We start from the raw sequence: 27,343 nt of genomic DNA on the forward strand, positions 1-27,343 counted from the left end.
GTCATTAGCCTTAATATATTGAGAGTTAGACACACAAGCACCTAACTGCTCACCCTTGTCTTTTAAACCAATATTGTCACTTTGCTTTTCAGGTAGGGCCCTTCCTGAAATGAAGCCAATTGAGTTACAGGCCCTTACGCTCCTGAGATCGTATCCTAGTTAGGAAGAGGGTGAAACTGTTTAAAAAACAAATTAGATCGATTTCTGCTAAAAAATAATATCTGGGGATACAGTATATAGTTTGAGACACAACACGTCAAGCGACAGCCAGGATAGTGGAAGGGGAACTAGATGGACCTTGGTCTTCTTTTGCCAACAAATACCTATATTCTTAACTATGATCTGAATACAAGACCTTAACAGCCTTCTCACCAATAGCACCAATGTGGGTGGACATAAAATAGAAGTTTCAAAATTGTGTGCGTGCTGTGGCTGGGGAACATTAGTAGATATTGTCAGGTCAAGATTTTATGTTGCAAGGAAAGTTCCCATATTACATCACAATATAAATGTAATTTCTCCAATTCTTGAAATCATTTTCTATTGGCGCAAGATTCTGCTAAACTACCCCTTCTCCGTAGCCTCCATTTGTGTTCTCCCGCTCCAGTTTTGACTGTTCTAAAATACGTATCACTTTTGCACATATGGCACAGTTAATCTGTGCAGAATTATGAAATGGATTTTGTACTAACTGCCTGAGGATCTGGTGCACACATCCCTTTGAACTACAAAAAAATTAATTTCATCCACTCAGGTTTTCTTTTCAGAAGACGGATGTCGCTATCATTTTGATCACATACCTCAAAGCCTTTAAAGGAAAACCTCAAGGCTCCAAACAACTTGGATGCAGAGAACTCCATCACTGGTTAATTCCTCGTGTCCAATCCTAGCACAACTTTCCAAGGGAATATTTTCAAACTTCTGGATCGGCAAGTCACTTGTCATTGATGGTTTGTTGTCGGATGATGAAGATGTAAATGTTGCTCAAGTACACAAGGAAACAATTAAGTTCAACACAGTGGGACTCTTTTTAAAAAGACGTTTGGTTTCATTAAAAACATGTAATTGCATGATCAAACAAGACTTTTCTGCGTGTTAGGCAGATACCAGGTACTTTGGTGAAAGAGAAAGAAACACAAGGAATGGGTAATTTCCACATAAGCTTAGCTAGCTGCGACAACAGAGTCTCGTGATCTGTTGACAAAAGGCGACACAACATTAACAGTGGCTAATGGCTTCAAACAGAGACTCACTCTGAACAATGTCAGTGCGGGAGTGTTGTGTGTTTTCAACAGAAGCTGTTTGGAGCCTGAAGTCTACCTAAGAAGCGACATTGATAGTCTTCTTTGTTCATCAGAACAAAGCCTGGCTCATTGACTTCCATCTTCTAAGTTTTTTTTAAAAAAAACATGTAACATTAATTTTGTTTAATATAGAGTCTGTAAGGAGGATACTCAATGGGGATTGTTGGCTACTGGATGGAAAAGCAATGACGATGCAAGGGATGTTCCTTGTGGATTTGCAGTTGCAAATTGTTTTCTTCTTCATTATTTGGTACTTTTAACTGATCCTAACACTTGTTTGGTTCAAACCATATATTTTTTTTTTTAAAAAAAACTACTTAATTAATGAATATTTTTAGCAATTGATTAAAACCACTCATTTTGACCAGACCGAGGTGGAGGTTGCTAGAGGTTTGTTAGCTGGTGTTGGAACCTATCCTCTGACCCAGGGAAGTGAGAAATAGGACTTATCTGGAGAGAAGCCACTTCACACACTGGCTGTGGTTCAAAGACACACAGATTTTGTAACGACTGCCACCTATTGTGTACAGGCAATATCCAGGAGTACACTATGCGCTGACGTCTGAAAACTGCCACGGTGAGGACACCACTAGCCGTGGGAGAAAGTACCCTCAGTGATATTTTTTTGTTTGTTTCCTTGATGGGTCTTCCTTTTTTTAAAAAAAAAATGGATATTTCCGGGCATTGCCAAGCACTGCCCATCTTATTGTACTTCAAGGAGCAGCCCTGACAATACCGTTGCTCACTTCTGCTCAGGGTCCTCTGTGCTCTGCTCGGCCTCTGGCTCCACCAAAGAGGAGGCAAACGCATTCTGCACCACCTGAAACCCAAACGATTCTAAAAGAGACATGTTCTGCTGAGGCGAGAAGGGTGAGCCCAGGCCGGAGGACAAGTCAGCCAAGGAACCTCCCACTGGCTTAGCATGGATCTTTAGCATGTGCTTGTTCAGATAGGACTTGGATTTAAACACGGAGCCACAGTCCTGGCAGGGATATCGCTTCGGTTCTATATACTGCTCAGCGTTGGTCTCGATTTTAATTTTCCCATTGTTGAGGTCACATTGAAAGGATTCATCCTGATCGTGCTTCAGAGGAGATTTAAGGTCACTGATGTCTGAGAGATCTCCAAAGGAGTCAGAGTTGTCCTGCGAATCCTGGTGCTGGCATTTTAGCCCATCCATTTCCCCATCTGCAGAAATAGGGACAAAAGATTAGCACCGTCTGGTACTGAAGGAGTCGCAACATAATCAATCACTGTCATTTTCCAGACTTCCTTACATTACATATAGAGTTCAAACATACAGTTAACATCTCTTTTCACAAACTAGTTTCTGATCTAAATGTTATGGCATTTGTGAGTTACAGCTCGATTTACACAATGGTGTGCAGTTACTAGTTAAAATGAACTGAAGTAAGTTTGCAAATAACATTAGATTTATTTAAACGGGGCTTTTGCGTCTATTTTTGCTATATCTATTTGTGTCTGATGCCCCATAGATCATAAAACAGGAAATACCCCACTTCCTTCCTCTCCCCTAAACTTAAAAGCATTCAGTTGTGTTACAGAGTGGTAGGAAGCAGGTTAGCGCCAGCAATTCTCATATAATTTCATGGTATTGTGAATATTAAAGTTCAAACTAACCCCAACTGATATTCAGACGAATGCCAAACTAAAGCCAAGTGATTCCCAACAGGCTGCAAGCTAACAGCAAGCCAGCTTGCGAGGTCCTGCATCTCCTACAGGAGATTATCCAACAGCACCAGCCTGACACCTCCCAGGCTGGGAAATGGTAAATATCAAAATAAAGTTGGAAAACAGTATGCAGTAAATTAAATTGAAAATAATTAATGCATTTTAACCTAAAAAGCATTGCAAGGAGAAGAAAGATAAGGTGGCACACCGGTTAGATAATATCTAGGCTTTCCTGGAAAGAAATGTGCTCCAATGCCTTGACTAAATTTTCTTCAAGAAAAGAGTATTCATAGAATATTACAGCACAGAAGGAGGCCATTCGGCCCATCGTGCCTGTGCCAGTTCTTTGGAAGAGCTTTAGTATTAAGCCCACAATTCAACTTAACATTAGCCTATACCCATTTTATCTTTTCATTTCATCTAAAATTTTATTTTGCACAGAAATATGTAATTTTTTTAATTTTTTCTTAATTTGGGGGGTGGTTATTTTTAAGAACCACAGAAAAAAATGGCTCTGAAATTATAATCAAATTAAGATATTGTACACAATTCTACTTCATTTTAGATTTTAGTTATAATAATCTTTGTATTTGATATAGCACCTTATCACGTCTTCGGGACGTCTCAAATCACTTCACAGAATATAATGTAAAATGCAGTGACTGTGTATTTTGTTGTGAAGCGCGGCAGCCAATTGTGCACAGCAGCGTCCCACGAACACTTGTGGATTGAGTGACTAATTTTAAAAAAAATTATTATTGTATTTTTGAAGAGATTATTACTCCCCAGAAAAGCGATCCTCCAATCAACTAACAACCAGGTTCCTACTCACTGCTGGTAAACAGAGGCATGTGGAGTAAGGAAATTTCCCTAAGGTTTCGCGCTGCTCGGGAATCAAACCCAGGTCTCTCACTTGCAAGGCAAGTGCTCTAACCACTGAGCTACAGGACTTACATTTGGTGTAAAGTTCACAGGGAGATCAGTGCAGGACCTGCTTGTTGTGATCCCTTCTCAGTCAAATAGATTGTCAATATTGATTGCACCCCAATTTGGAATGGACTAATGGTATGACCTATTTGGGGGCCACCAATGTCCATGGAACATAATTCAACTCAATCAGGAGAGATGGGTTGAAAATAGCAGATAAACTATTTCTGCATGTAATGTAAGCAGAAATAAACTTAACGAAAAAAACACAGGATCAATATACCAATGGATTCCCATACAAGTATTGTGCAAGGGGTGGATAACAGGACTTGATTTCCCCCACCCCCCAGTTTCCAGTCCTCTGCTCCTGAAGCTGTTGATTTACACTCACATGGAGCTCCTCCATTCTTGCCAAGCTTTGAGAGGCCAATAAGCAAGTGTCGGCAGACAATCCCAACTGGAGGGAGCTTCAGTGAATCGGTTCTTGTTTCAACCACACTTTCCAGCAGAGGTCAGTAACATGCAATGTTTGAAGGGAATGTTTGCTTTCATGCTGATGAATAATACAAGTCCTGTCCTATTGTGGCAGAAACACAGAATTCATTCAGCATCACTACATTTGGATCTTAAGCCCATGAGTCTTTTACAGATGAAAGAGTTGAATTGTCAGACAAGAGAGGGTTGGAATAGCGAATATCTCTGCTAAAGAAACAGGCGGATGAGTCACCCACAGCAAGAAAGCTGCAGTTTTGGATAGAAATAAATAAAATATAAAGCAATATTTTAACAGGAATATGATCCAATTCTCCTTATTGAACAAAGAGCTGGTAGCGCTTGGAAAATTTAAATCAGAACCTGGACACATACTCTTTTACGATCAAAGTTGTCACCCAGTACTGCTCTGTGTTATAACAATCCTTTTAATTTCTGCCTTTGAATTAGAAAATGAATCAATACAATCAGCATGTTGTTTCAATGACTCCTTCCTCCCCCCCCCACCCTATTCTTTTACTCTCTCTTCTACATGCCATGCTGTACTCCTCAGCTAAAATAGTTATGGGAGGCAAACTACATCCTCCAACCCAAAGACAACCAGCCTTTAAAGACTGATTATGGGTGGTGGTATCATTCCAGCCAACAACCTGGTTCCTACTTACTGCTAGGAAAAACAAAGGCGTGTGTGTGGAGTAAGGAAACTTACCCAACATTTTGCCCTGCCTGGTCCTCTCGCTTGCGAGGCGAGTGCTCTAACCACTGAGCTACAGGACTGTAGTAGATGTGTATGTGTGTGTGTGTGGGTGGGGGGGGGGGGGGGGGGGGAGAGAGGGGTGGTGGTTTGCAAGCACAGGTCTGCGTTCTCCCACTCGTACAGTTGCACTTGCACAATTTGTTCATTTAAGCATTGATAACATCGCATCCTTGGCAAAAAGTAGTTATTCATTAGGAGGCAAGATTTGCTAAGGGTTGATATCACGTAATGACTAAGTCTGTCTGGTCCTGGCTATATATATATATATACACACACATAACAAACACTGCTGTGTAAAGAATTGTGGCAGTTGTCTTGCCTTGTAACGAACGTGTTCTCTCATAGTGGAAAGGCACTTCCCCGCTCTGCGTCTGTTTGTGAGCCATGATCTGAGGCTGGGGCTTGCACCGCCTGTCACAAGGATCAGAAGTGTGCGAGTTGGGAACATGGACACCCTGGTGGGTTTTAATATGGACCCTTAAGTAGGAAGCAGTAGAAAAACCTGAGTAAAAAAGACAGAACAGATTCTGTCACTCAATCAGACGAGCCTTTCAAATAACCAAGATTAGAAACATCCAGTGGTCATACTGCCATGGTAACCCCAAGGGACGGGGGGGGGGGGGATCACCTTTTTCAGTACTCTGTCAGCAGGGTGTCCAATACATTTGTTGTCTCAACAGATGCCCTCATAACATTATCTTTCCTTCACCCCAACCAAGGGGAAACCTGTCGACAAGTATTCACCTTCACCCTGAAAGGAGAGATCGCACCGTAGCGCAATGTGCACTGCACAGATCTCCACAAACACCATCCAATGCCACTTATTAATCAGCTAACCAGATGTTCTTGGTGGGAGTGGGGGAAGGGGTTCCATTTATGGAAAAACGGCCTGCAATTGAAGGAGGGGGTAAATTCAGAACAAAAATCTGCGGAAACACTACTTCAGTGAGCGAGTAGTAAACGTATGGAACAGGCCCCCAGGGAGACAGACGATGGAAGCAGAAAATGTTGTTTGTTTCAAGAACAAATGAGATTGATTTCTGCTGGAAAATAACATCTGGGGAAACAGTATGTAGTTTGGGACATGACATGTCAAAGCGACTGCCAGGATGGTGGAAGGGGAACTGGATGGGCCTCGGTATTCTGTCACCAGCAAATTCTTATGTTCTTATGTCAAGTATCTCTGGAGGTCAAAGATAGCATCCTCCCTTTGGGGCGGTGGCAGGAGCTAGACCTTTTACTCAACAAACCCTACTGTTCCTCATGGTTTAAAATACTGCAAAGTAACAAATGTTCTGTGATAAGTGTTAGAAACATACAAAACATTTTTGCACAATAAACATGTTTGCACAAGAAAGTCAAAATTCTGATTTTGAAGCAAACAATAGCCAAATAATTCCAACATTCCCAACAATTTAACATCACTCCAACCTCTCCTCTTCCACTCCCCCATCACCCACCAACCCCAAACAGGTTATTGACAAAAGCATAAAACACTCTCACAACCACTGTACACCAGTTGGGTAATATAACAACATCCTTTGCATTTGTTATAGCACCAGCACACCGCAGCATCACAAAGCAAAGAAGGTTGAGGGGTGACAGAGGCTCCCCATGATAGAGGTCACTAAATTATGAGGGTTTTGATTGGAGTCGATAGGGAGAAATAACTGGTCTATGAGTCAGTAACCAGAGGGCATCAAAATGTACGATAGCTAGCAAATGAACAAATGAGGAGATTAGGAGAAATGTTTTCACACAGAGTGGTTGGGATATGGAATGCCCTGGCGTGAGGGGTGGTTGAGGCAGAATCCATATTGGCTTTCAAATGAGAACTAAATATCTAAAAAGTGGTCAACTGCAGTGGGATGGGGAAAGGGCAGGGGATTGTTCTTTCACCACAGATGCCATGGGTCGAATGACCTTCTCATAAGGTAAGATTACCTTATAAGATAATAAGGTTCACTTATAACGTTAACGTTTCTCAAAGAGCTTCACAGGAAATTGCTGTATGTGTACTTGGACAACTACTGAGAAGCTCATCAGACAGTGCTCTCAAAGGCAAGCTATGCAGTTTTAGCTGATTAGACTCCAGCAGTTCCCCCCAACACACCCTCTGGGGTGCCCAGGCCCCACAAACAGCATCTAATACTCTCTGAAATTCAGTAAGCAGGCCACATCCCTTCAAAGACAGAACACATTCCATCCCATTCCAGAGACAGGGACATTTCTGTGACATAATATGTGGAACTTTCAGTTTGGTTCGGCCACTTTTATGTGTGATGGGGTTTTGCTTGTGCCAGGCACTCGGCTAACCCAAAAAACTGTATTTATGAATGAGCTCAGCAACATATCCCAAAAATGACTATTTTATCTGGAGGATTTGTGACCAGGATGTCAGCCTGGCTCAGCTGGTAGCACTCTGGACTGTGGGTCAGAAACTTCAGTTTAAATGCTGTGTGGGGCCCTTTGAAATCCTGGTCTTCACTGACATTCCACTGCAGTGCTGGAGGAATGTCTGTCTTCAGATGGATGTTAAAGAAACCATTATATTATAAGAGAAGGGAATTTCTCCCAGTCTGCTGGTCAACAATCCCACAGTAAAATTGGACATTCACCTCCTTGCTATTTATTGGGACATCGCTGGGCGCAAATTGGCCTACAAATACACTCAATGGTAATTACTGTGAAGAACTTTGAGGCAGTTCAATATGTTAAGGTGCTGCATCAAATACAAGGATAATTATTAATAAAAATACTATTACATAATACGTTATGTTATTAGGAGACTATGAGAAACTCTGTCCACAATACAGTACCCCAGGACTGCATTGGAGTGCCAGCCTCAAAGCCTGTGAGCTCAAAGTCCCAACAAAAGTCTTGAAACCACAATCTTCAGACCCAGAAGCTGACACTTCCTTGGTAAGATGGCAACCATTAGCCCTCAAGTGTAATTTGGGAAAAGAGGAGACTATAGAGAACTAATAATTTTACAATATCGTGAATAATATTGATTGATTTTCTTACCTTATTCATCGAGTGAATGCAACGTTAGAAAAATACATTTGAAACGCTCAAGGAATTTACGATCTTTTCTAGGCTGCCATCTTTTCCTACTTCATCAGCAGCAGCTTTCCCAGCCAAAAATAAACACTGAATGTGGTTAAGATTATTGAATCTTTGACTACAAATAAAAACCTACAACCCTGGGTCCAAACAAAATACACTGCGTGAGAACAGACAAAAGAAATCTCCAGATATCTGAACAGACACAACAAACTTCACCTAGAGCAATTAGGGCCAGTTTGGCCTTTTGAAACAAAAATGATTTCTTATAAAAGGTGTAAAACCGAATGTTTTCAAGTTACCTTTGTGGCAGATGTTGCAGATGTTGTTTGGTCCCTCGTTGTGCTTTTTGACATGATCTGCCATATATGCTGCACGTAGATACTTCCCGCACACCTGACAAGGGACTTTTTCCTCATGACACGTCAAATGGGAGCGCAAGCGGTCTTTGGTCGCAAATGAAGCTTCACAAGTCTGTGAGGAGAGGCCACCATGGGCAACAATGAGACACGACTCATCATAATTATAAAAAATTATAATCATTTGTTCGCTCAATCCACGATTGTTTGTGGGACGCTGTTGTGCGCAATTGGCTGCCGCGTCTTCTCACCCACAAAATATACAGTCAATTCACTTTAAAGTATATCCTGTGAAGCGCTTTGAGACATCTCAACAACTTGATAAGGCGCTGTATCAAATGAAAGGATTATTCTTATTTAATATGACTGCACACCGTCAGCCCTGAAGTATGTCCACTATTGTAAACAAACATAAGAACATGAGAAATGCTGGACGAAAAAAGACCAAGGTCCATCTAGTTCTGGTGATCAAGTTCAACCCAGACTGACAGCCAGAATGTAATATATAGATTTGTATTTGTGAACTTTGCGACTGTGGAAGAAGAGGATTCCGGGAAGCTCTGCACCTCATCGAATCACCAAAGACACCCAACTAGAAACTTCAAAGGTTTCCAGACAATTTGTGTTTCTATTCACATGTTTTATTATTACTGCTGGTGTTATGCAGATATGAAGATAACACTAGCAATAATAATGAACCTTCACATAGCCATTTCCGTTAGATCTATTGCATGATAAACAGCAACATATAATAATAATAATAATAATCCTTGCATTTGATATAGCACTTTTCACGTCGGGAGGACGTCCCAAAGCGCTTCACAGAATATACTGTAAAGTGAATTGACTGTATATTTGTGGGCGAACGCGGCAGCCAATTGCACACAGCAATGTCCCACAAACAGTCGTAGATTGAAAATGACCAATTTATTATTGTTTTTGTTTTGGAGGGATTATTATTAGGCTCTGTGTGGAGTAAGGAAACTTGCCCAAGGTTTCGCCCTCTGCCTGGAATTGAACTCAGGTCTCTCACTTGCAAAGCGAGTGCTCTAACCACTGAGCTACAGGACTTAGGAGATAAGATGGGCAGCAATGGGGATTGTCATGCAGCTTCGCATTTAAGGCAAACCGTTTAAAAATAAGCAGCTGAGTCTGAATTCACAGCCGCTAAGATCAACTGCTTCAACCCCCCACACGTAACAACTATCTCTCTCGTTGTTCGAGGTGGTCCTTGACTTTGTCAACCAGAGCCTCATCATTGACGCACAGATATTTTGGGTGAGATAAGAACATTGGATATGTGTGGTGCTGCCGGCAAAATATCCTCACAAAATTGTCAAGCGGAATATCTGCAATGTTGGCTGATCTGATAAACAGCGAGAGCTGTTATCACAGTATCCTGTTCATCCCAATTTTTCATTCGCTGGGCTGTAATAATAATAATAATCCTTGCATTTGATATAGCGCATTATCACATCTTCGAGACGTCTCAAAGCGCTTCACAGAACATACTGTAAAGTGTAGTGACTGTATATTTGTGGGCGAAACGCAGCAACCAATTGCGCACAAACAGTCGTGGATTGAGTGACCACATTATTTTTAATTTTGTTTTAAAAAACAGGGTTATTACTCCCGGAAAAGCAAGTTTCAAACCGCCATTTGACTAACAACCGAGTTCCTACTTACTGCTAGGTAAACAGAGGTGTGTGGAGTAAGGAAACTTGCCCAACCCTTTACTCCACCAGGGAATCGAACCCAGGTTCTCTCGTTTGCGAGGCGAGCGCTCTAATCACTGAGCTACAGGACTAGTATGTTATCTGTACTAATAAAGACGTAATGTCTGTGTGGCTGTCTGTCCCTCCGCCAAGAACGCAATAACCGATTGACATAGAGACATGATTTATACCTCTTCAGAAAGGTCTTGCAGGGGGAGTGCCATGTGCATATTTTTCAGGGATCTCCTATCGTTGATGAGCTATATTAAAAAATGCTTCAATTAATCCCCCCAAAAGTATGCATGGTATTCTGCAACAAAGCAGCGACAGAGGAAATCACACACCCTTCTAGAGAGATACATCTATACTAATAAAGACAAAATGTCTCTGTGCGTCTGACCGCCAATAACGCAATAACCGATTGACGCAAAGACACGATTTATACCTCATGGGAAAGGTTTTGCATGGAGGAATGTCATGGGCTTATTTCTTTTGATTTACACCTCATCAGAAAGGTCTTGGGAAGAGGAGCCCGCCCCTGGTTGGAGCCCGCCCAAAAGTATATGTGTGCAAATATGTGAACACAGGATGCCAACGAGTTCAATAGCACATTTTATTAATCTTAAGGGTTAAAGATGCCTGAGAAGCAAAGATCAAGCCTTTCAAGGACAAATAAAAAAGTCAGACGAAAGAGAGAAGGCCGATTAAATGAAACTGGTTGCAAGCGTAGCTGCAACGGGTACAGCTAGCGTAGTATATAAACAGTTATGGCATTCACATTAACTCCATTCTCAGCACTTCAGCTCTACCCGATACAGAATACACTCTAAACAAGCAACTCACCTGGCATTTAAAGGGTCTCTCTGCAGTATGCACCTGTTTGATGTGGCCATTCAAGTGATCTGGTCTGTAAGAAGAAAGCAATTAAATGAGTAAGATTCTAAAGTTTAAGGATTCAGAATACATTTGTGAATTGATTATTTACAAAATACATCATTAGTAAATCCTGTAAAGCGTTTCGGAGTTCCTCCCAACATGAAAGGCGCAATGTCAAACGTAAAGATTATTAAATTCAAAAAAATAGAAATTCAGAAGTGTGTTTTTCTCTAAACCTCCCCTGTGTGAAAAAAAAGGGGGATGGGAGGTGATCAGGACAAAATCACGGCTAACAGCTAATATGGTATTCAGCTAATGTCGAGACTTGCCCCTTCCAGCAGGTGCTATCTGGATATGATCAGGAGTGACAATTTGAGCTGAGTTTCCTCTCTCTAACCCCGGGGCACTGAGGCAAACTGTGGTGACCCAACGGCTAAAATGAGCTATTTCCCAACGTGAAAGGCGCTATAGAAATGTAATTTTGTTGTTGTTGCAGTTAGTTTTACACCTGTGAATCTCTGGCTTGCATGTCCTTGCACTTTTACGAAGTAGGAGGTGAGTCTCAGGTCTGATACCGTCTTCAACAAGGTAGCTGATATTATCATCTGCGATAACAGCAGGGAGGTCGTACATTGCCCTCAATGGCCCAGGTTAGACCCTCATTCCTATCCTGTGATTCTGCCAGGAAATTCATATGTAGCAGCTCCACTAGCGATGACTGGATTCAGCCTGGTTGCGATGCACTTAACTAAATGGTCTGCCTGTGTGCATCATACAGTTTACACACACACACCCAAAACACAGTATGCACACTTGCCCAAAGAATAAGATCCAACACAAATCAGTGTCTTCAGAAGAACAGTGGAGAAATACTGTTATGATTTGTGTCCCATTCAGCCTCGAATAGATAGTATAGCCTTAGGCAACCAAATTCCATTCATCAGATGTAAAACAATCCCTCAAAACTTTTAGAACTCATTTCCTTTCCTTTTGCTTTGGACTGGAAAACAATCCGCCACCAAATGCAAAAACAGACTAATTGCTGTTCATAATAATAATAATAATCCTTGCGTTTGATATAGCGCTTTTCACGTCTTCTCGACGTCTCAAAGCGCTTCACAGAGTTGCTGTAAAGTGAATTGACTGTACTTGTGGGCGAAAGACAGCAGCCAATTGCACACAGCAGCATCCCACAAACAGTCGTGGATTAAAAATGACCAATTTATTATTGCTTTGTTTTGGAGGGATTATTATTAGGCGTGTGGAGCAAGGAAACTTGCCCAAGGTTTCACCCTGCCTGGAATTGAACCCAGGTGTTCAATTACAAAGGTCTGCGATCACTTTCCTCTCTCCATAGATGCTGCCTGACCTGCTGAGTGTTCCCAGCGACTTCTGTTGTTATTTTAGTTGAGGGGGAGGTGGGCCGAGAGGCAGCAAGCAAAAAGACCAAAGACCATCTCAACTAGTAAAACTGAGTTCACGTTCACTGCATGAAATGATTAGCATTTGATACTGGCTGACAAGGCACCTTAGAGAACTGGTGCCCATATGAGTTTGTTCAGTGAGGAGACCTCACCCCATCCCTATACATCACCCAGGACCCAGAGCCAAGAATTTGTTTTTGAAAACAAATGACTAAATAAAATCCCAGTATGTGTCTTTAACGTGAGCAGAGCAGCGGGGTCATTAAAAGCCACAGATGTTTTTCCATTGTGGGGTCCAGGCCCAATCTATACATTGTCTCATGTGACTGCAGGAACCAGAAAATTCAAACCACTTGTAAATTGAAGCAGAATTCACGCATGGGCCTGAGCCAACCATCTCCCAATTTGCTCAACATACTCAATTTGAGAATCTTGCCAGTTACTGTGCAGACCTGCTTGCCTGCGTTAGAGCAGAGAACTATAGTGTTCTCCTTGGTGCAATTCTGCCAAAATACAGGTTTTACACTTTAAGCGTAAATTCATCACTTTCAAACATGAAACGTATTAAGCCTCATATTATTAATGAACGTCAAACACGCTTGCAGGGGATAACAGGAGCTGAGTGGGATGACTCCCTGCTCCCAGTGGCTGGTCTGCCCTTCCAGGTTCTGTGCTGTTATCAGCAATGTCCTGCAGATACTGCGGACCGGCCTGGCTCAGGAACCAAACTACCGAGACCGCCACAGGGGGTCTGCTCAATTCCGACATTCGATTGCTAAACATGTCACCTTAGAGCTCCAGCTCCAAGGAGACCCTCTTACCTCCTCCCCCCACCCCCCCACCCCCCAAGGAGCATACTCAGGCATGCACAATTAGAGATATACACAAAGTAGAAAATTAGCCCAAGAGCGATGACAGTCACATACAATATCATTTCTCGCAGCCGCACTAGTGATAAACAATAAAGAAGGACACATACTATAAACAATAACTTGCATTTACATAGCACACTTCACCGAGGCGCGGATACAATATAGTCTCTCTCACACACACACACACACGATAAACATACAATATAGTCTCTCTCACACACACACGATAAACATACAATATAGTCTCTCTCACACACACACAATAAACATACAATATAGTCTCTCACACACACGATAAACATACAATATAGTCTCTCTCTCACACACACACGATAAACATACAATATAGTCTCTCTCACACACACACAATAAACATACAATATAGTCTCTCACACACACGATAAACATACAATATAGTCTCTCTCACACACACACACAATAAACATACAATATAGTCTCTCTCACACACACACAATAAACATACAATATATTCTCTCTCACACACACACGATAAACATACAATATATTCTCTCTCACACACACACGATAAACATACAATATAGTCTCTCTCACACACACACGATAAACATACAATATATTCTCTCTCACATACACACGCGATAAACATACAATATATTCTCTCTCTCACACACACGCGATAAACATACAATATAGTCTCTCTCACACACACGCGATAAACATACAATATAGTCTCTCTCACACACACACGATAAACATACAATATAGTCTCTCTCACACACACACGATAAACATACAATATAGTCTCTCTCACACACACACACACACACACGATAAACATACAATATAGTCTTTCTCACCCACACACACACGATAAACATACAATATAGTCTCTCTCACACACACACGATAAACATACAATATATTCTCTCTCACACACACACACGATAAACATACAATACATTCTCTCTCACACACACACGATAAACATACAATATATTCTCTCTCTCACACACACACGATAAACATACAATATATTCTCTCTCTCACACACACACGATAAACATACAATATAGTCTCTCTCACACACACACGATAAACATACAATATATTCTCTCTCTCACACACACACGATAAACATACAATATATCACACACACACGATAAACATACAATACAGTCACGCATACACACACACCCCCACCCACCTTAGGATAATTTACTTAGTGTTAACAATTTATGTTATTAAATACTACCCACCATTCTCACTCTCCTGGTTTTGTTACCAGGATCTATATTTATTCACCACATAATTATCCTTGCATTCGATACAGAGCCTTATCACATTGTTGAGACGTCTCAAAGAGCTTCACAGTAAAGGGCACAGACTGTGTATTTTATGGGTGAAGTGTTACTTGGCATATAACAGGAAGATTAACAGAAGGAGTAAAACCCATTTTGGGTTCAGACACGGAACAAGTAGCAGGTTAGGGCAGACCTGCACCAGGGCGCAAAAGATCGGATGCAATATGAAGGCAGAGAAAGAAACAACAGTCAGAACAACACTGTGACTCATTCATTAGCCTTGCCAACTCTAGACGGTATTTTGTTACAGGTTAGTTGTTGAGTAGGACTTTTCTAACACCGCTTTGTGACATTGAACATGCACTTTCACAGAAGAATAAAGTGAAGAATTCCTCCTGCGCACGTTGGGACAAGATTATACAAAGGAATTTCTTATTATAGTTATTTCCTCTTGCAGTCCCTCTCTCTGCAGTTCTGAAAAACTTCCAAATTGCAGCCACATTTATGAGGGGAATACTTTACGTAAAGATAGAAAACGCGATGATAATAAAAAAATACCCAACTCCCAATACATCCGATTTCTGTGCTTCTAATTTACCCACACGTCTGCAGCAAGATATATTCCGGTTCTAACAAGTGCAGAACATGGTGGTAAAGAGCGTTGGTGGTGTGTGCGCCATGTGTTAAGGAGTGTACGGAAGGGCTAGCATCAGCAGGATAAATTGCTTAGAGTCGTTCATAAGTAGCAACTGTGACAACAGCTGAAAGAAAAGGTCAAGCAAAAACACTAAACAATTAAAAAGACATAAATCTTTCATCTGATATATTAGCTTTCTCATCGGGGGGACATATTAAAGCATTTCGTAGGACATATTGTAAAGCGTATTTACTGAGTTTTAATCCCGGACATAGAAAAAAAAACTTAAGGAAAATAGATGCCTTTTTTTTGAATAACAAACGTCTTTGGAACAGTTGTTGAATGCCCAGGTCATAACCAAGAGAGATGGAAGAGCAAAGAAAATGGGATGTTCGTAACTAATTGTGCAGCACAAAGCTTAAGTCTTCAACTGAAAGTTAGGAGGAACTGAACTGGATTGCAACTGGATTGGAATTGGAAGGAATAAGAACTTCTACAGTATTTATATCTTGCAGAGAAATGGGTAGGAATCCCTGGAGCAGGAGACAGTGTGATGAGTTTTGTTAACAATGCAGTGAGAATGCAGAAAGGAAGAAGAGTGTGTAGGACTGTATATTAGCTGTGCTCCGGGACGCTACCCCACGTGAAGGGCGATCTATAAATACAAGTTGTTGCTGTTGATTGTATATTAGACTGAACTGTGAGTGAAGAGACAAAAACTGGAGACGCCTCAGGTTTACTGGCGATGGATGTCAAGGAGCCGTCTAGTTATACGCTCAGCACTGAAATCAGTGCCGTTACTATAGAAGCTACTTGGACACGAGACGTCACACCACACACTGTGCATTGATGTCACTGTGACATTGGTCTCCCTTATAGAAGATGTTGCCCAGCAACAAGCCAGCCCGCGCGTGTATCTCACAGTACTATGGAATTTACATGTGTGTGTGTGTGTGTGTGTGTGTGTGGGAGGGTGGGGGGGAATGTTTGTTGCCAGTAGGGTATCAGGGTGTATCCTGGAAGTGAATGTTTCCACGATTGCTTAAGTGCCTTCCAGATGGCACAAATTCAGCCGTGTGTACACAGGTTCCTCAGCCTAAACCTCCAGATTCAGATCACAAACCCACAATTCACTCATTTACTGGGTTATTTATATGACAAAGTGACATCAAACTCCTCACTCGTCTTTAACTGCTTTCACGTGGTGGAAGAATCTCAACCAGAGGGTATTGTGGAGTCCTGTAGCTCAGTGGTTAGAGCACTCGCTTTGCAAGTGAGAGACCTGAGTTCAATTCCAGGCAGAGGGCCAAACCTTGGGCAAGTTTCCTTACTCCACACAGAGCCTAATAATAATCCCTCCAAAACCAAAAATAATAATAAATTGGTCATTTTCAATCTACGACTGTTTGTGGGACATTGCTGTGCGCAATTGGCTGCCGCGTTCGCCCACAAATATACAGTCAATTCACTTTACAGTGTGTTCTGTGAAGCGCTTTGGGATGTCCTCCCGATGTGAAAAGCGCTATATCAAATGCAAGGATTATTATTATTATTCTGCATCCATAGAAACCATCACTAAAGCATTCAACAATGCTAATATTTTGACAACAAAGTTTTCACAGAAATGACTTTAATAAGAATATGTGCAACAGTAAATGCAGCACAATTGTCAAGAGGGGTTAGGGCAGAATGCAGATCGCCAGCCTTGCAGAAATGTGCTGAGTGCAGAACTGGATTCACTTGTAAATTCATCCTCCCTCCCTCAGCTCAAAGCTGAAGAATAGCAAAAGCACATGGTACAGAAAGACCGCTGGAACTGTTAGAACTGATACCCACGAGAGATTTGCAAAAAAATTATGCCTGAGTGCACAAGCCAGGCGTCTTAAAGCATAAATCAAAAGAACAAAGCAGTTTAAAACACCTGTAGCTGTACAGATGTCTCGTCCCTTCACTTGGGATCCTGCAACAATTGTAATTTACATTCTAGTAGTCTTTGATGTGGAGGTTTTCTCACGTTGTTTGAAGATGAAAGCAAAACTGGGTGATGTGAAAAGAAAGGCATTTCTGAGATCTGCCAGAGGAATGCAGCAGGAACAACACAATTTCTTAGTTCCTTTCTCTCGCCTTATAGATTAGAGCTTATCTCTTGAAAGTGTCCCTTACTTACCCTGAATAGTTATGTTGTTTGGACAACATATTAATAGTTTGGTCAACGTTTTGGTGGCAATCAGAAGCCCCGAAAAAGCAAAGTCACCTGATCATTCTTCTTTCTACCATCTGCCAGTACCTAACTTCAGAGCAGATTGGGAGATGTCAACAACTCAACTACATGCAGGATAGAAGAAAACACACAGACTAAATACCATTGAAAAATAAATTGATGAACCGATTCTGTGGGGCATGATTGAGTCAGGTGAAAACGGTATCAAATTTGCACACACAACAATGTCCCACCAACATCCATGAAGTGAGTAACCAATTTTATTTGGGGATTGTTGGCCTGGACACCAGGCGAGGCAAACTCCCTTCTCTTTTCAAACAGTGTCATGGGAGCTTTAACGTAGAATCATAGAATCATACAGCACAGGAGGCCCTTCGTGTTTGTGCCCACTTCCCCCACTCTATCCCCATAGCCCTGCAAATTTGTCCTCCCCAAATATCTATCCACTTCTCTCTTGGAAGTCGTTATTGAATCTGCTTCCACCAGCCTTTCAGGCAGTGCATTCCAGATCCCAACAACTCGCCGTGTGAATCCACTTGAACAGGCAGATGGGATGTCAGTTTAAGCATATCATTCGAAGGACGGCACACTGTGAACACTGCATTAGAGTATCAGCCAAGACTTGTGAGTTCTTGATGTGTGTCTCAAACTACAGCCTTCTGACTCGGGAGGCAAGAATGGTTTCAACTGAGCCAGGCCAACACCTAAGTTTCATGACGTACACGGCCATATTGTGTATGGCCATGCACTGTGGTCTGCTTTTGAGCTGTCAGGATTAATAATTCTTGCATTTGATACAGCGCCTTATCACGTCTTCAAGACGTCTCAAACACTTCACAAAATATACTTTAAAGTGAATTGACTGCATTTTGTGGGTGAAACGGAGCAGCCAATTGCTCACAACAGTGTCCCACAAACAGTCGTGGATTGAGTGACCTAATCTTTTTTTTTTAAAAAATGGATTATAACCCCATAGAAATCGATCCGCTAATTGACTAACAACCGGATCCCTAGTTATTGCTAGGTTAACAGAGGCGTGTGGAATAAGGAAACTTGTCCAATGTTTCGCCCTGCCCGGGAATCAAATCCAGGTCCTCTCACTTACAAGGTGAGTGCTCAACCACTAAGCTACAGAGCTCCACTCAAAGGATTACAACGAGAGGTTTACTCACTGTGTGAGCAAAGTTATTGCAAACAAACATTGTGCTGTTTCATCTATTTACCGACTTCACAACTCCAGCTGAAAAGCTTTGGAAGGATACAACAACAAACAAATTACATTCGTATAGCGCCTTTTGGGTTAGGAGGATTTTGCATGGTGCTGTACAGTCAGGGATTTGGACCCAAGTAGGGTGTTGGGATTAGGAGGGCAGGAAGAGTAGGGGTAAGAGGGTGGTCGAAGGTGCGGTCAAAGAGGAGGGTCTTGAGACGTGCCTTGAGGGAGGCAAGAGAGGAGCTAGGCAAAGGGAATGTGGGGTGGAGGCAGAGAGGCTGAAAGCCCAACCGCCGATGGTGGGGTGGGCCGGGCGGGGGATGTTGAGCAGTCCGGAGCCCACTGAGTGAAGGGACTGGACAGGTTGATATGCCGTTAGCAGGTCACAGAGGTAGCAAGGAGCAAGGCTGTAGAGAGCTTTGAAGGCAAGGACATGGATTTTGAACTCAATTTTCTGGGGGATGGGGAGCCAGCGGAGCCGGGCGAAGGTGGGGGTGATTGGGTCACGTAGCCTGTTGCAGGAGAGGAAATGAGCTGCAGACTTCTGAATGATCTGTAGCTTGTGGAGGGAAGAGTTGGGAAAGCTGATAAGCAGAGCGTTGGCGTAGCTGAGGGTTTCAGCGGCTTGAGGGGAGAGGCAGTGGTGAAGCTGGGCGATGATGCGGAGGTGGGGGAGGGCAGACTAGGTCATAACATGGATGTGGAACAAAGAACAGTTGAGGATCAACAACAACTTGGATTTACGGCGTCTCAGAGCGCTTCACAGTAACGGATCCCGGGGCCGAGCTGGGGGTGGGGGGGGGGGGGAAGGTGACCAAAGGTTCGGTCGAAAAGAAGTCGCCAAGATTCCAGATTGAGGTGGAGTGTGCATCCACAGATGGTGATGCTGTCAACGCCTGAGGTGTGGAAGCACTGACAAGCAGGAGAGCCTCGGACTTGTTGACATTCATCTGGAGAAAGTTAGCTCTCATCCAGGACTTGATGCCTGATAGACAATCCCTCAGGACGGCAGTGGCCCTGGAGTTGAAGGTGGAGGCATGGAGATAAGAGTTGGGTGTCATCCGCATACATGTGGGAGTTGAACCCATGTCTGCAGATGATAATAATAATAATAATAATCCTTGCATTTGATATAGCGCTTTTCACGTCGGGAGGACGTCCCAAAGCACTTCGCAGAACACACTGTAAAGTGAATTGACTGTATATTTGTGGGCGAACGCGGCAGCCAATTGCACACAGCAATGTCCCACAAACAGTCGTAGATTGAAAATGACCAATTTATTATTGTTTTGGGTTTGAGGGATTGTTATTAGGCTCTGTGTGGAGTCAGGAAACTTGCCCAAGGTTTGGCCCTCTGCCTGGAATTGAACTCAGGTCTCTCACTTGCAAAGCGATGTCGCCAAGAGGGAGCTTGATTAATAATAATCCCTCCAAAAAACAAAACAATAATAAATTGGTCATTTTCAATCCATGACTGTTTGTGGGACACTGCTGTGCGCAATTGGCTGCCGCGTTCGCCCACAAATATACAGTCAATTCACTTTACAGCATATTCTGTGAAGCGCTTTGGGACGTCCTCCCGACGTGAAAAGCGCTTTATCAAATGCAAGGATTATTATTATTGCAGATATTGAAGAGGAGGGGACCAAGGACAGAGCCTTGAGGAACACCGCACAAGACGGTATGGGGGCTGAAGGAGAAGCCTTTTGTGGAGACAAAGTGGAGACTGTGTGAAAGGTAGGATCTGAACCAGTTGAGGACAGGACCATGAAGGTTGAGGTGAGAGGAGAGGCAGTGAAGGAGGGTAGATTGGTCGTCAGTGTCAAAGGCAGCAAAAAAGTACCCTCCGCAGAGGGCAGAGAAGGCATCTGACCAGATAATAATAATAATATGTAACAAGATGATGCACTGAGAGACGGCCCCTCAACTCAGTGGACAGGTGTCCAAACAGAAACTAAGAGGATAGGAAAAGTCTCAATTGTGTGCATCAGATTAATAATAATAATCCTTGAATTTGATATTGTGCTTTTCACGTCTTCTGGACGTCTCAAAGCGCTTCACAGAATATACTGTAAAGTGAATTGACTGCATTTTTGTGGGCAAAACGATTGACAGTATAGAGTATCCAGCAATCGGCCCCCATTAAGGCCCAATATTGTGGCCCTTTTGCATATGGTTGAATCCATATTGTGCACCGTCTACAGAAACACTGGACTGATACATGAAGCCATTGCCTATCCTGCCTGCTCTGGGACTGTGCACTAGAAGAACGAGCCACAGTGCAACAAAAAACAAACAACACAATTACATTTGTATAGTGCTTTTCACATCAGGAGGATGTCCTAAGGCACTGGGCAAGATACCTCCCACAACCAAACCACTCAGGAAGCTGCTTTTCCAAATTTCATCGCGCAGTTTACCTAGCAGTGAGTAGGAACCCGGTTGTTAGTCGATTGGCGGATCACTTTTCCAGGGGTAATAATTACTTCAAAAGTAAATAAATAATAATAATTTGGTCACTCAACCCAGCACTGTTTGTGGAACCTGCTGTGCACAATTGGCTGCTGTTTTTCGCCCACAAAATATACAATCAATTCACTTTACAGTATATTCTGTGAAGTGCTTTGAAACTCTCAAAGACATGATAAGGAGCTATATCAAATGTAAGAATTATTATGATTAAATTTATTTTGATACAAAGACATCTTGTAATGGTCAGAAATGGTCAGCCACTTAATGTGAGCCATAAACATGTCACAACAATGCAACAAGCACAACTGTCACCCTGGCCCGCAGGTACTCAGCTGTTTTTGGCCTGGAAATCAATCTTTATACTGTATTTTGTAACAGTAACAAGTGCTTGAAATGCTGGAGTTGAATGCTGAGAATGGCCAGTATACGATCTATACTATTTAACACCTCCGTCCCTCGTGTTTGTATTGGACCAACAATATTTGAAACGCTCACCGTGTGAAGGGCTGACGCTCTTTCTAAAATCTTATCTCAAAGTCAAAAGGTTGTGAGCTGAAGCCCCCACCACCCCTTTCCCCCGAATAAGCAGGAACTTGTGGTCTAGGCTGACATTCCAATGCAACAGCCCAAACTTCTACTTAATCTTCTTCCTCCCTAAGTCACATGTGAGACCTCACAATGTAACTGAATAGTAGACACATCAATCACTCAATGCTGCAGCAATTCAGTAACTCCAATACCAAAGTTATAACAAGCGTCGCTTTAGCCAATTCTCTTATAATAATCTTTGCATTTGATATAGTGCCTTATCAGTCAGTCATATAGTGCTCTTATTAAAGCACTTCACAGAACATACTGTAAAGTGAACTGACTATATATTGTGTGGACAAAACACAGCAGCCAATAGCGCAAAGCAGGTGGCCCACAAACAGTCGTGGAATGATTAACCAAATTATTATCTTCTTTTTTTGAAGGGATTATTACCTCAGGAAAAGCGATCTACCAATCGACAAACAACCTGGTTCCTATAATATTACTAGGTGTGGAGCAGGGTAACCTGCCCAACGTTTTGTCCTGCCCAGAAATAAAATCCAGGTCCTCTTGCTTGCAAGGCAAGCGCTCTAACCACTGAGCTACAGGACTTCAGCTCAAATTGCTTCAACCTACCATCCATGGCACCATAAATATTTCAACCCAGCGTAGCTCAAAATACTCTCTCCAGATGATAGACTGGGAAGGACATAATCTAAAATTGTACTGCTGGGTGTTTTGTACAGCTCAAATGAAAAGTTTACCCATTACACTTAAAAGCACTGCTTGGTGCACTAACCATTCTGTTTTACTTGGGTGGGGGGGGAAAGAGGGAGTTTACTTTTGCTTTTATTTGTGGGACGCTACTGTGTGCAATTGGCTGCCGCATTTCACCCACAAAATATACAGTCGATTCACTTTACAGTATATTCTGCGAAGCGCTTTGAAATGTGTCGAAGACGTCTCAAATGCAAAGATTATTATTATTAGCCAAGACACCAGGAAAACTCCTCTCACCGAGTCTTACCATGGGATATTTTATGTCCACCTGAACAGTCAGACCAGGCTATGGTTTGAAGTCTCAGCCAAAGGACAGCATTTCCTACAATTTAACACACTCGCAATGCACAGTGCGGTGGACTGATACCCTATACTGCGAGTTCAAATTCCCAGTGAACTCACAACTGAAGCCAAGCCAAACACACACACACACACACACACACACACTGAGCTATGCTCAGTGGAGGCGGGGAAGGGGGAAGGAGAGAGAGGGGGTGGAGAGAGGAGAAAGAGGAGGAGGGTGGAGAGAGGAAAAAGAGAGGGAAGCTAAAAAAAAACTTAGCATCACTCCTATGCACACAGACACATCACACAAAGGGCAACATGCTGTCAGAGTCATTGCTGCGTCTCCAAGATCTACGAGGAGCACATCGAGGTGAAGCAGAGCAAAACAACACAAACTTAAAAGTCAGAAGTTGAATTAACTCCACTTGGATAATCTTACTGATTGGTGGACAGTAAACAATGACTGCTCAAGAGGTCTGCGAGCAAGTCGCCCGCCCGCTGGCTGAGCAATGCATGGTGTGTGGGGGAGGAGAGGTTGGGGGGGGACTGGGGGGGGGGGGGAGGAAAGAGAAGGCAAGGGAGGGAGGAATCCAAACAAATACGAGGGAAAAAAAGACTGACAAAATGGTGGAGATGGGAGGGGAAAGAAACTAGCAAACGCTGTGGAGAATAAAGGGGCTGCTAGAAAGGTTTAATTTCAGAAGTGTTTTTAAACAGCATTTCTCATCTGCTCTCTCACTGAAAAACAATCAACTTGCAGCCTAGCCTTCCCTCTCCCCTTTGTCCAACCGAGTCCACATTTTCTTTGTTTAGATACAGTAAGGACTAACACGACTGTTTGTGGGACACTGCTGTGCTCAATTGGCTGTCGCGTTTCGACCACAAACACATACAGTCAATTCACTTTACTGTATATTCTGTGAAGCACTTTGAGATGTTTCGAAGACATGATAAGGCACTATATCAAATGCAAGAGTTAATATAATAAGGAGTTGCAACAGATTCCTGGAGTGTGAGAAAGCCTGTTCCCCTCGACTCTGCCCTCCGATTCTGAATGGAAGGGATGAAATCAGATTTGGATCAGCACAGCCTCCAGGAATCTGTTTGCTTATAATAATAATCCTTACATTTGATACAACACCTCATCACGTCTTCCAGACCTCTCAATGCGCTTCACAGTGAATTGACTGTATATTTTGGGGGCAACAAATCTGAATCTCCAGTAACCTGTTGTATCTCCTTAACTGTATCTAAACAAAGGCAATGTACATTATATACAGGGTGATCAAAAAGTTTTGCTGCCATTACAATGTCTGATGAGTCTTAAGAGAAATTATGATGGGGGGGGGTTAAATAATAGGGTAGGGATGGATACCACAACTTTTTGGTCACCCCGTACAAACCGTTAGTACGCAAACTCTCGTAAGGATTACTCCTGCAGGGCATACATACATAATATATATATATATATATACACGCACACACATCTGGAGCAGGGTTCAGGAACGATGGGTGGAATTCGTTCCTTTGCAAGTGAATCTCCCTTTTCATTTTCTTTGCCCCACACCACAGAGCGCCCGTCGGGTTTACACAACCCCGCGCGGTTTGTGGAAGGATGGAGAGTGGTGGGATGGTGGGGGTGGGGGGGTTTAACAAAGGGATAATCTTGGTGGGCTTCGCGCCCGGTGTTATCCGGCGGAGGTGAGGCGCTCGGGAGATGTTCTCGAAGAGACGCGGGAGGCGCTGTATCGACGAAGATGACGGTGATGATGATGATGAATCCAGGTGTGTGTGTGGGGAGAGGGGCGTAGGTGTGTGGGGGGAGGAGGGAGGTAGGTGTGTGTGGGGGAGGAGGGGGTAGGGGGGGTAGGTGTGTGGCGGAGGGGGGGAGGAGGAGGGAGGGGGAGGGTAGGTGTGTGGGGGGGGAGGAGGGGGGTGGTGTGTGGGGGTGGAGGAGGGGGGAGGTGTGTGGGGGTGGAGGAGGGGGGAGGTGTGTGGGGGGGGGAGGTGTGTGGGGGAGGTGTGTGGAGGGGTGTATGTATGGGGGGTGTGGGGGGGGTAGGTGTGTGTGTGGGGGGCTTGGCTGTGGGGGGGGTGTGGGGGGGTAGGTGTGTGTGTGTGTGTGGGGGGGGTAGGTGTGTTTGTGTGTGGGGGGTGTGTGTGGGGGGTGTGTGGGGGGGGGTGTGGGGGGGGGGGTGTATGAGGGTGTGTGTGGGGGGGGGGTGTATGTGGGGGCGGGGTGTATGTGGGGGGGGGGTGGGTGGGTTGCATGAGGAGGGGGGGTGGGTGGTGGGGGGTGTATGAGGGGGTGTATGTGGGGGGGGTGTATGTGGGGGGGTGTATGGGGGGGGTGGGGGTGTATGAGAGGGTGTATGAGGGGGGGGGGTGTATGGGGGGGGGGGGGGTGTATGGGGGGGGTGTATGGGGGGGGGTGGGGGTGTATGTGGGGTGGGGGTGTATGTGGGGGGGTGTATGAGGGGTGTATGAGGGGGTGTATGAGGGGGGGTGTATGGGGGGGGTGTATGGGGGGGTGTATGGGGGGGGGGGTTGGGGGGGGGGTGTATGGGGGGGGGTGTATGAGGGGGGGGTGTATGAGGGGGGGGGGTGTATGAGGGGGGGGTGTATGAGGGGGGGGGGTGTATGAGGGGGGGGGTGTATGAGGGGGGGGGGGGGGGGGGGGGGGCTGCTTGGCACTCACCTGGAGAAGCCCTTCCCGCAGCTGATGCAGATGTAGGGTTTACCCACCGCGCCGTCGTGAGAGCGAATGTGATAAGTCATCCGGTCCTTACGTTTGAACCGCTGGTGACAGATCGGACACTCGAACGGCTTCTCCCCGGAGTGGGACAGTTTGTGACGGTTCAGGTGATACACATCCCTGAAGGCTTTGCCGCACAGCTCACACGCCACGTTCTTCCTCAGGCGGCCCCGCTTGCGGGGGGTGTCGGGGCCCCCGCTGCAGGCGGCCAGCGGGTGGTCCCCGAAGCCGGCGCCGGGCCCGGGCCCGGTCCCGGGCTGGTGGTCGGCGGCCCCCAGCTCCAGGCTCAGCCCCGTGTGCTGGGCCTCGTGCAGCAGCAGGCGGTTGGCGTTCTTGAAGACCTTCCCGCAGAAGCTGCAGGGATAGAAGCCCTCCTCCCGGCCCGGCCCGGCCCCGGCCCCGGCCCCGCGCCCGACAGCACCGGCAGCTCGAACACCGACACCGGGAGCGGGGCCGGGGCCGGGACCGCCTTGCGAGGCCGCCCGCGCCCTCTCTTGGTCACTTTGCCGCGCTCGGCGGCGGCGGCGGCGGCGGCAGCAGCAGCGGCGACCGCGGCCTGGTACTGCGGGTGTCCCAACCCGGACCCCGACCCCAGCCCCAGGCCGTCCACCGCCCCCGGCAGAGGGCTCTGTAACGAGGAGGAGGAGCCGAGGCCGAGCCCGAGGCCCGCGTTGGGGCCCAGGCCCAGGCCCAGGCCGAGCCCGGGGCCGCCCAGCTTGATGTCCGCCGGCAGCGACCCGCCGTGGCCGTGGCCGTGGCCGTTCTCCCCCAAGAAGTTGCCGCCGTGGCCGCCGTTGCTCCCGGCGCAGGCGGCCGCCAGGTCCAGCGCGAAGCCCAGCTCCAGGTTGGCGGCGGCGGCGGCGGCGGTGGGGCGGGAGAAGAGCATCATGTCGGCGGCCCGGGCCGGGGGCGGGGGCGGCGGCACCATGATCTGCACGTTGGACTGCTTGATGACCTCCTGGCAGATGTCGATGATGGACCTCATGAGGAGGAACTTGGCGGCCGTCATGAGCTCGGGGAAGGTCTCGAGCCGGACCACGATCTTCGAGGTGTAGGCGAACTCCAGGATGTCCCTGAAGACCTTAGCGCTGATGGTGTGCATCTCCAGCTCCCGGGCCTCGGCCTGCTCGCCCTGCCCGCCGAACACCGACTCGAAGTAGTCGCTGCAGGCGGCCAGCACGGCCCGGTGAGCGGGGAAGCTCTCCTCGCCCACCCGCAGCAGCACGTCGCAGAAGCGGCCGCCGCTCTTGCGCTGCCCGTTGAGTCGCTTCAGCATGTCGGCGCTGTGCTGGCTCACCTGGTAGGTGTAGCTGCTGCTCCAGGACTGATCCGCAGCCCTTTCCATCTTACAATCAACTTCCTCCCCCCCCCACCCCACCACCTCCTCCACCCCCACCCTACCCCCCCCTCCCACCCCGACTCACCCCCTCCAAATACCGCTTGAACTTCAGCCTCAGGCTGTGAGAGGCAAAGACACAGCCACACCAACCTCAATGTTATTTCTCTCTCTACCCCCCACCCCCCCACCTCACACTCACTCCCCAGCCCCCTCCATCTCGAGATGGCTTAAAAAATGGCAGCCCCTCCGCTTCCTGTGAACTCCGACCTCCCCCCCCCCTCCTCTCTCTCTCACCCACCCACCCACTCACTCATTCTCTGTCTGTATGTGGTGGGGGGGGCTG

At 45.3% G+C, this 27,343-nt stretch overlaps 1 protein-coding gene across 1 annotated transcript; it reads right to left on the bottom strand.

Annotated features, from left to right (window-relative positions):
• Positions 1–1,385: 1,385 nt before the first annotated feature.
• patz1 (POZ/BTB and AT hook containing zinc finger 1) lies at positions 1,386–27,040 on the bottom strand. The gene is made up of 6 exons (XM_042337344.1): positions 26,169–27,040; positions 25,605–26,088; positions 11,156–11,219; positions 8,541–8,712; positions 5,492–5,674; positions 1,386–2,492 (listed from the first exon to the last, which is right to left on the bottom strand). The coding sequence occupies exons 1-6, from the start codon at positions 27,004–27,006 to the stop codon at positions 2,047–2,049; spliced, it is 2,187 nt and encodes a 728-aa protein (XP_042193278.1). The 5' UTR covers positions 27,007–27,040; the 3' UTR covers positions 1,386–2,046.
• Between the last annotated feature and the right edge of the window lie 303 nt (positions 27,041–27,343).

The sequence above is a fragment of the Callorhinchus milii genome, unplaced genomic scaffold (assembly GCF_018977255.1).
Source record: "Callorhinchus milii isolate IMCB2004 unplaced genomic scaffold, IMCB_Cmil_1.0 Scaffold8, whole genome shotgun sequence".
In the NCBI taxonomy this organism is placed as follows: Eukaryota; Metazoa; Chordata; class Chondrichthyes; order Chimaeriformes; family Callorhinchidae; genus Callorhinchus; species Callorhinchus milii.